At 45.6% G+C, this 10,414-nt stretch overlaps 1 protein-coding gene across 1 annotated transcript in view; it reads right to left on the reverse strand.

The window, feature by feature from the left end:
• Nucleotides 1-10,414, reverse strand: part of ASTL (astacin-like metallo-endopeptidase (M12 family)) — a 25,797-nt gene that overhangs the window by 12,821 nt on the left and 2,562 nt on the right. The window contains exons 3-8 of the mRNA XM_006900711.1: nucleotides 7,716-7,777; nucleotides 6,484-6,577; nucleotides 5,997-6,114; nucleotides 4,717-4,898; nucleotides 2,653-2,734; nucleotides 2,403-2,557 (exon numbers count right to left, since the gene is read on the reverse strand). Of these exons, the coding sequence (XP_006900773.1) occupies nucleotides 2,403-2,557; nucleotides 2,653-2,734; nucleotides 4,717-4,898; nucleotides 5,997-6,114; nucleotides 6,484-6,577; nucleotides 7,716-7,777 (693 nt within the window). The remainder of the gene's footprint in view (nucleotides 1-2,402; nucleotides 2,558-2,652; nucleotides 2,735-4,716; nucleotides 4,899-5,996; nucleotides 6,115-6,483; nucleotides 6,578-7,715; nucleotides 7,778-10,414) is intronic.

Below are 10,414 nucleotides of genomic sequence, written 5' to 3' on the forward strand. Positions count from 1 at the left end.
AACTCGACGGCACATAACAACAACAACAAACAATATGACACTCCTTGTGTTCAACGGACACCACCAAGAAAATAAAGAGGCAACCCACAGAACAGGAGAAAATATTTACAAACCATCTATCTGATACAAGACTGGTATCTAGAATGCATGAACTCCTACAACTCAATAAAAAGACAACCTAATTGAGAGGATTAAACCAGGCTGCTCCTTGGAGGCAAGGATTCTGAGGCTTTGTCTGACATACTTTGGACATGTTGTAAGGAGGGAGAGGTCATTGGAGAGGAACATCATGCTTGGGAGGGTGGAGGGACAGCACAGAAGGGGAAGATCCTCTATGAGGTGGATTGATTCAGTGACTGGGGTAATCAGGATGGGTGTCAGAGGCAGTGAGATTGGCACAGGATAGAGCAGGGTTTAGGGCTGTTGTACATTGGGTCACTATGAGTCGCAAGTGACTCAACGGCACATACCACCACAATTGTTAAAATGGGCAAAAGGTTTGAACAGACTTTCTGCAAAGAACTAGTGAGCATGCAAGATGCTCAACATCATTAGTCATCGGGACTACATCAAAACAATGTTATCCCAGGGAGCTCTGGTAGTCTAGTGGCAAGAAGCTGCTCTGTAATCCCAGAGATAGCCGGTTTGAATCCACCAGATGCTTTGCTGCAGAAGGAGGGGCAGATCTCCTGTACCAGTCAGATCCGATTTGACAGTACACACACAAAAAAAAAATAATAAAAATTTTAAAAATAAGGGGAGTTCTGGTGGCCTAGTGGCAAGAAGCTGGACTGCAATCCCAGAGGAACACGGTTCGAATCCACCAGACGCTCTGCCGGAGAAGGAGGCGCAATATCCTCCTGTACCAGTCAGACCTGATTTGACGGTACACGCACACTAAAAAAAAAAAAAAAATTTAAAAATAACAATGTTATCCCGTCTTACCCCACTAATATGGTTAGTAGCAGAAGGACAGATAAATAGCAAGTGTTCACAGGGAGTGGAGAAACTGTGACCTTCATCCATTGCTGATGGGAATGAGATAACGCACCCACTTTGGAAAACAGCATGGCAGTGTCTTAAGTAATGTATAACACACCCAAAACACAAACCCATTGCCATCAAGTCCATTCTGATTCATCAGGATCCTCCAATGGGTTTCCAAGACTGTAAATTTTTATGTATGGAGATTGTCATGTTTTTCCTCAGCACATGAGGTGGATTTGAACTGCTGACTTTTTTTTTGTTCATAACCTAACCCATTACACACTACACCAAGGCTCCTTAAAGTTACAATATGATCCAATAATTCTACTCCTAAGTACATATACCCAAGAGACTAAAATATGTCCACACAGACTTATAGATGTCCATAGCATCATTACTCAGAAGTGAAAAATATAAACAGCCCAGATGTCTGTAAATTGATGAATTGAAAATAAAATGTAGTATATTTATAAAATGCAATTATTCTGCCATAAAAAAGAATCATTTACAGATTCATGCTACAGCTTAAATGAACCTTTAAATAATCTACTAAGTGAATTAAGTCAGGCACAAAAGGACCACATATTATCTTTCTATTTGCGTAAGTGTTTAAAATGGGCCTAGAGGAAAAAAGAGAGAAGAAAACTGAAGTGACCTGGAGTAGCAATAAGGTTTCTTTTGGGAGGAAGTGTGAAGAAAAAAGAAAAAAAAACACCATTCATATGCACAGTTTTGCTAACATCAAAGGTCACTAAACTGTCTCCTTTATACAAGTTAGTTGTATGCTGTGTGAATTATATCCTGTGTATGTTCTTTGCTATCAAATCAGCTCTGACCAGTGGCAACTGTGTGCACAGCAACGCTGCTCCAAGGCATTTTCAGAGCTGCTCTTTTAGAAGAATCACCAGGCCTAATTAATGGGTTTTAACCAACAACCTTTTAACTAGCAATTGAACATTTGATTACTCCATCTAGGACTCATGTGTAATCATTATCTATAATATGGAGAGGATGAACAATCCCAGTATTCCATTTTGAGAAATATAACATTATTACTGAAAGCTGCCCATATTATATCCTTTCTCTTGCCTCCCCTCAAGGTAATCATAGCATTGAATTTTCTATCATTCCTTTGCTTCTATTTTTTTTTAATTCTTCAATAATGTAGGTTGCTTCTTACTGGTTTTGAGCTTTATAGTAGTAGTATACCAATGCAGTCTGTGATTTGGGTTTTTCACTCGACATTGTGCTTCTGAGAGCCATCTCTGTTGTGTGTAACTATTGTTCACTCATTTTTCACTGCTGCACAGTACACCATTGTGTGAATGTACTCATTCATTCTGTCAATTTAAACCTTTAAACCTTCTCCAGGTTCCTTAAACCACCTTTGTCCCATGTTACCCCATGTCACTCACCTCTACCAGGAGCGCTATGATCACTTGATCTGCAGTTATAAAACCTGAGGACTCGTGTGATATCCAAGGTGCTCAGATTCGATCGCTGGCCAATGTGGACACTGGGGTCCCAGAGCGGCAGGATGGTGGGCATCCCACGCCGACTGAAGGCAAGCCTGGAACCCAGAAAGCAGAGGCTCAAGTCCATGTCCCAGCAGGGGCCAGAGAACAATGCAGAAGATAACAGGCAAGGAAGGGGGTAGGCGCTGACCTCCCATAATGCATCACTGATGAGTAGTCGTAGGGCACCAGCATGTTACTGCTCCGAGCTTTCAGGAAGTTCATTTCATAGCCTGGAAAAAGAACACTGCAAAGTGTGAGAAGCCAGAGGTGAGGTGAATGGTGGGGGATGTCGGGTATGGAATGTGAATTCCTCAAATTCACCATGTAGGAAACTAATCTTTGCATAATGTTTAACCTTCAAAGAAATCACACACCACTCGAAGTGGCTTAGATCTAACCCCCCCCCTTTCCAAAATGTCTACTCCATGCTGAAGCTTTAAGAGCTCCTAACCCAACACCCCACCTCCAGGCCTAGTAATGGCCACACTACTTCCCCCCCACCCCCCCACATCACCAGCTCCCTTAACACTAACCAAAGCAGCATTGCTGCCCAGGGTGAGGATTAGTATATATATTGTACAAAGTGTGTTCTGGCTATAACTGCACATTAACCAAATGCAAATATATTTTCACTGTCCTCCATTCTTAAACAAGGTATCTTTTCCAATTAGGGTAGCTGATATTTAAAATATTTTTATATGAAATAGCTCTTTAATTTATTAGTGCTGGTTTCTAACTCATTAATTCCCTTTTGCTTCCTTTTCATTAATTTTCTCCTAGCTTGGATTGAAATACTTAATGAAAAACAGAGCAAGTGAATCAGAGTCTACACACATTTTCCCTGAGCACTGCTTGAGTTGTGAACTGTATGTTCAGATAACATAATATTTTCATGGTTTCTAAAGGAGAATTCTATTTATTTCCATTTGGATTTCTTCTTTAACCAGTGAGCTAAAACAAAAATTTGTCTTGGTTTATTTAGTATTTCCAAGTGGAAAATGTCTTAGTTCTTGAGTCATTATTAATTTCTGCTCTTACTTCAGCATGATCATTAGGTTTATACAAGCAGCCAACCAGGTCACAAAGGAAGTCTGACTTTAAAAATTTGTAGATAAGTCAGAACAGTTCTTACTGTTCTTATTGAGCCTTCAGTTAGTGGAAGAAGACCAGAGTCCTGGTAGGAAAATGTCAACATATCAAAGAGCTGCTGTGGAAACAGTTAGCATAAGGAACCGTTCAGCGATTCTGTGGAAGGAAGGTGACAGCCTCCAGCCTTGGAAAGCCAGGGGAGGGTCACTGGTCAGAATAGACCTGACAGCAGTGGGTTTGCATGGGCTGGTCTGAGTCCAAGAAAAACCTTGACATTTTATGGACTTAAATGCTGCATGTGCAACAAGCGAAGGCGATCAACAGTTTGTTGCCCATAGAGATTGAATCAGTTGGTTCAGAGTGTGGACAAATCAGCATAATTCTGCACTCTAGACCTTTCTAACCCAGGGTTTGTCTGCATTAACCTCACCCTGCCTAGTTGGTAGGGCATTTTCCTCCAATCCAAAGATGAGTGGTTTGAATCTACCAGTACTGAGGAAGAAAGATGGGCCATCTCCTCTCATGTGATTTATAGTCTGCAAAGGCATAGAGGTCAACTATGAATCAGTTCTCCCTGCATGGTAATGAGTGATCACATACAAATGTTTACAAGTATCCAACAAGCATTTGAAAGTTCTCCACTTTCAGGGCACAAAGCCACCTCTCAGCCCCCCAGCTCTACAGCCTAGCCTCTGTTTCCTCTTGACCAAGGTGGCCCCCCATACCCTGTATCCTTCTGGGCTCATCTACACTCATGCCCTGCAGCATTACCCTCAGCTCCCTTCACCTGGAACCTAGCACAGGTCACCCAAAGCCCCAAACCTCCCCCAGCGAGAGCACAGCCCTTACTCCCATCTGATGCCTAAGAAACCAGCCCCACACTAGGAACAGGCAGAGCCAATGAGAAGGAAGGAGAAACAAAGTGAATGATCCTGCCCCAAGTCTGGTCTCAATAGTGGACATGAAAGCACAGAGCCCAGAGCAACAGGTGAACCACTGTCCTACCCCCAAAAAGGTAGGGGTCAGGCAGATGGTGGAAGGATGGTCAACCTCTTTTAAGGAGCTGCCTTCTCCCCCTCGAGACCCCCCAGACCCAGCCTAACCTGAGCACAGCCTGGCTTACCCGGCAGGATCTCATTCCAGTTGACACGGATGTAGCGGTCCCGGTCAGCTCGGGCATGCTCGTGCCAGAAGCCTAGCACATGCATAAGCTCATGGAGCACGATGCCTGGGCCCTTCTGGAGACAGGAGGGTGCCAGGGATACCATCTGCATCCCCCCACTGCGTCCCACATTAGAGAAGCACCTGTAAGGCCCAGAGGGTTTGTTAGCCCTGAAGAGTTAGAGCAGGTCCACCACTCAAGTGTTAGGAGAAGAGTCCCCACACTAGGCCCTAGCCCCAGGTTCACCATCCCCTCTTTAGTTCCTTCACCACTTGGCCTTCTCAGAAATGGGTATAATGGAGCCCATGACCAGCCTGAGCTGCAGAAGGTTGTTATGTACCACCGAGTCAGAACACATAGCTGACCTTCCAGCGGGTTTTCAGAGGCAATAAATTGCACCTTTCTCCCATGGAGCAAGCTGATGGATTCAAACCACGTGCCTTTGGAATTGCAGTGTGGTTTTTTACCACTAGGCTGGGTGTTGGATTAACACAAAGATTGGAAGCAGCTCATTGCATGAGCATGTCCACATGTGGAACCCATGTCAAGGCTTATATACCCATTACCTCAGGTCCCTGTTAGGGACCCCTAAAAAGGCTCAAGAAGTTAGGGACACTCTCCCCATCACAAGTTATCAGCACCGAGCAAGGACAGAGCGAGCTGTCTGACAAATGCTCCACTCAGCTCACCACCCAGGAAGCTCCTTGTGAGGCCTGTGAGCCAGGACCTTGTTCACACTTTATTCCAACCCACCTCCACCTCCCACCCTAAGTATTTACAGGGTCATCTCACACTTGGCAAGCCCTCAGGGTGGGCAAGGGGACTTTAGGGCCCAGGGGAAAGGCCCTAACGTGGATTTCTAGACAAGCCGATCCAGCTCATGGTGACCCCGCAGGCCAGGGTAGACTGCCCATCGGTTCTGGCCTGATGACTGGAACCACAGGGCGAAGCACCACCAAGATTGTGGGATGACGCAGGTGCAGACAGGCTTCCATGTACATGGGGTCAATGCCACAGGAGATGGCGAAGTGCCTTGGCTTTCCCCCGTGGAGCAGCTGACAGGCTCACACTGCCAACCTTTCAGACAGCAGCCCAGCGCTTAACTTACAACACCACCAGGCCTTCTCCTATAGTCGTTGTCCTAGTTCATTCCAGGCTGAGCCCAGAAAACAGCCATGAAAGCCACTCCCAATGTGTATGCTCATAGATCTACAGGGATTGAGCGTTGGGAGGACACTTACCCAGACATGGGGACAATGGAAATGAAGTCTCGCTGGCCCTCATAGGAGACAAACCTGATGCACGTGAGACGCTCAAACTCGGCAAATGCCTTTATGATGACCTGCCGGCTGAGTTCATCTGGGGAAGAGATAGCCTGACTGAACGCCCACGTGTCCCTGCTGGCGTCTGCCCAGAAAGCTCTCCCCACATGGAACATCAAAGGGCAGCAAAATGGCACTGAGGAGAGGCAGACTGGGCTACAGAAAGCCTGGCTTTGCAGCCTCTCAATGGACCAGGTAGCCCTTAAATGTATCTTCCCAACCAGTTCCTTCAAGACTGTAACCCTCACGTAGCCCTTGGAGTCAAAGTTCTCTGTTAAGGGTCTTCTGGGGCTGTCTGGGGCGGTGATGCTGAAAAGAGTTGGTGATGGTCATACTGGGAGTAACGAGCATCCTGGCCTGAGGCAGTGAAGGAGGGCCTGCTGGCCTCGGGGACGCGTCCACTCACTGTACTCGCTGGAGAGCAGGAAGGGAATCTCCACAAGGCCAGTGCTGCTCTTGGGCCACTTATTACTGGCAGCTGAGAATAGCCGGAAGGGACTCTGGGGAGAGAAGTGTGGTCAGGGTCCCTGAGGACACACACTGACCCACCCCCAACCCATCAAGAGGTTGGCTAGACAGCCCAGAACTCAGGACACCTTAGTTAAGAAGGGCTCCAGGCCCTAGGCAGCAGCCCCAGCCCAGCACCCCTGCCTCAGAGACCAGCAGCTCACCAAGTAACCTTGAGCATGCAAGCAAATGATGGTGACAGGCTCCCTCTAAGGCAGTGCTAACACAGCAGCTCTGCTCTCAGTAGCTCCTTTCTCCGCTTTTCCTCCAAAAACCCCTTTTAAACACCAGTACCATCATGGCTTCCCTTCAGCCCACCAACTAGCTTCACTTTATTCTGTTCCTGGTCATCACAGGACTTCCTACCTGCAATGACTGAACAGAGGGCCCACCCTGGGTCTGTCTGCCTCATGCTGCACCTTCACCAGAGCTCCTGCCTCCAAACTAGTAGAATAGCCTGGCTTCCCTCCAGTCACTTTCCTGACCCAGAACCTGTTATCCTCCCCAGCAGCCTAAAAGACAGCCATGCTCTCCTGAATGCCATAAAGTCACCTCAATTCCCATCCAGCCTCTTTGTGACTTGGCCCTCCATCCCAGCCAAGATGGCCTCAGAGTTTCTCATTATTTCTTCTCCGGGTCACTACTGCCATCTAGCCCCTTCACTGTCCCACATCAGCCACTCTTTGCATACTGTGTTCACCTCTTCCTCATTACAGTCCTAGACAGGCACTGGACTCCCAGGGGTCATGGCTTCTCCTTCAGGAAGTCTCCCCAGGCTGACCACAGCTGCCTCTCCAGATAGCACCTCTTTCACCCTTTAGCATGGGCTATTCCTAATCCAGCAGCCATGCTTTTAGAAACAGATGAGGTGTCTACCGAGCTATGATGAGCAAGCCTCAGCTCTTCACAGGTCAAAAACAAGTCCTGTCTGTGAGGCTATTACACTCACAACACAGGACACCATGTGTTGGCCTGCCAACTTAAGGTGTGCACTTAGAATCCACCAACCACTCTGCAGAAATGACAAGCAATTTCTAGTTTTAGAACCCGGAATCTTGGAATTGGCTTGATGGCAGTGAATTCAGGGCAGTGGGGGTTATTATATGCACACATGTGCACATGCACACTCACTGGCCGGATGATATCCCCCTCAAGGAGAAAACTCTTCTCTGGGGTTTCTTCTGGGATGAGAGCTGAGAAGGAGGAAATGGATGTTAGCCTATTGCCCCCAGAAGACAGATCCAAGTTACAGACAACTGCCAGACCAAACCACCCCCAGACCAAGCAACCTCCAAAAGGTGTGCCACATCCCTGGGTTCTGAGGCTGTGGGACCTGGAGCAATTGCACAAGCCCTCCAAGTCTTAGTCTGAATGTGTGATACTTCATGGTCCAATCAGATTCTATACCCTGTCCCATGGAATCTCACTCTACACAGTCCACAGCACCAGTGACTCTCACGTTCCATATACTTGAATCCAAACTCTTCTTATATCCAAGGTCATGAAGCAAACTTTTCTTCAGTTGTCTCCATATGAGCAACTCAAAACATGCTGTGGCTCTCCTCTCCCACTACTAAAAGATGTGAGTGATCCAGGACACATCAAAAGAATATGGAAGGAATACACAGAGTCACTGTACCAGAAAGAATTGACTGACATGGAACCATTTCAGGGAACAGTATATGATCAAGAACCAATGGAAATGAATTTGAAGTTGCACTGATGGCATTGGCAAAAAAATAAGCTCCCAGGAATTTATGGGATGCCAGTTGACTTGTTTCAACAAAAAGTATCTGTTTCAACAAACAAATGCAGCCCGGGATGTGCTCATTAGTCTGCCAGAAATTTCGAAGACAACTACCTGGCCAACTGACGGGATGAGATCTTTGTTTGTTCCTACTTCCAAAAATGGTGGTCAAAAAAATGGGAAATTATCTAACAATATCATTAATATAACAAATAAGCAAAATCTTGATTATCCAAATCTGGTTAGAACAGTACATCAACAGATAACTACAAGAAATTCAAGCTAGATTTAGAAGAGGCGATGGCACCAGAGATATCACTACTGGTGTCAGATGGATTTAGTATTAAAGCAGAGAATACCAGAGGGATGTCTATTTGTGTTTTATTGACAATGCAAAGGCATTTGACTGTGTAAATCAAGCTAACATAAAGAATTGGAATCGCAGAACACTTGATTGTATTAATGCAAAACCATTCCAAGAAGCGGTTTTCTGAACAGAGCAAGGAAAAACTACATAGTTTAAAAATCAGGAAAGATGTACATCAGGGCTGGGTCCTTTATAGATATTTAATCAATCTGTATGTTGAAAAGATAATTTTAAAAACTGGGCTTTATGAAGAATGTGGCATCAGGACTGGAGAAAGACTCAACAACTTGTACTATGCAGCTACACAATCTTGCTTGCTGAAAGCAAAGAGGACTTTGCTTTGGGAAATCAAAGACTACAGTCTTCAATACGGATTACATGTCAACCTCAAGAAGATAACAATTCTCACTTTGGGGCCAGTAGACAACTTCATGATAGATGTAGAAAAGGTTGATGTTGCAATGATTTCATCTTGCTTGGATACACAATCAACACCCTTGTTATCAGCAGTCAAGAAAGCAAAAGACATGTTGTATTGGAACTATATGCGGTCAAGGAGCTCTCCAAAGTCCTAGCAAGCAAGGATGTCAGTGTAAAGATTTTACCTAACCCAAGCTTATCTTTTCAATCACTCACTATGCATCTGAATGTCAGATAATGACTGAGAATGACAGGATGCCTTTGGGTTGGAGCAAAGGACTGAATGCTGAAAGAATAAACAAGTAAGGCTTGGAGTAAGTGTAACCAGGGCTCTCCCTAAGAGGCAAGGATCGTGAAACTTTGTTTCACATATTTTGGGCATATTGTTTAACAGGGATTAATCTTGGGAAAGAGACATTATGCCTAGAAAGTCATCATAAGAGAGGAAGACCCTCAACAAGATGGTTTGACATACTAACAATGGGCTCAAGTGTATCAGAAATTATGAGAATGGCACAGGATAAGGCCAGGTTGGAATCTCTTTTTCAGAAGGTTACTGTGAGTTGTCAACTCAACGACATCTAACAGAAGCAACAGTTCCTAATTTTGTGTTATATTCAGGTCCCATTCAGGCAAGTGACAGAAGTGCCAACTCACCCCATTATGGAAGGGGGTCAGGTCCCAACACCTATACCTCATTCACCTTCCCTACTGCTCTCCTTTCTTCACAGATCATATTATCTCTGCTTTTCATATCTCCAGCCTCACATCATGACATGACTGTCTTCTCCAAAATCTCTTTACTAAAGTAACATTTCCATAAGCCCAGGGATCGTAGAATTGTGCCTGCCACGTAGACACTTCAGGCTGGATTCCCTCCAGAGTCCAAGTCAAAAAGTCTTCTCCAAGTGATTGTTGGGGGGTGAGGGCAGTGAGCTCAAAAGAAATGTGAGAGAAACAAGAGAACTGTGGAGGAAGGCAGTCCAGTGGAAGTGCAGGCTCAGCTGGGTCCCACAGAAAGTTCCAGAAGAGGATTAGCACCACAAATTTGTTCCAACTTGAAGGGGGCAGACTCTTCCTGAACTCTAGGCCTCCTAACTGCTAAAGCAGTTATTTTGGCCAAGGTCAATTCTTCTGAGAGGGGGCAGCTGTAAGACATTACTAGCCACTTCCCACAGCTGTTGTTGTTGTTATGTGCCGTCGAGTTGTTTCCGACTCCTAGCAACCCTATGCACAACAGCTCTAAACCCTGCTCTATCCTGCGCCAACCGCACCGCCTCTGACACACCCATCCCG

This window comes from Elephantulus edwardii, unplaced genomic scaffold (genome assembly GCF_000299155.1).
Source record: "Elephantulus edwardii isolate Elephantulus edwardi_28Jun2011 unplaced genomic scaffold, EleEdw1.0 scaffold00291, whole genome shotgun sequence".
In the NCBI taxonomy this organism is placed as follows: domain Eukaryota; kingdom Metazoa; phylum Chordata; class Mammalia; order Macroscelidea; family Macroscelididae; genus Elephantulus; species Elephantulus edwardii.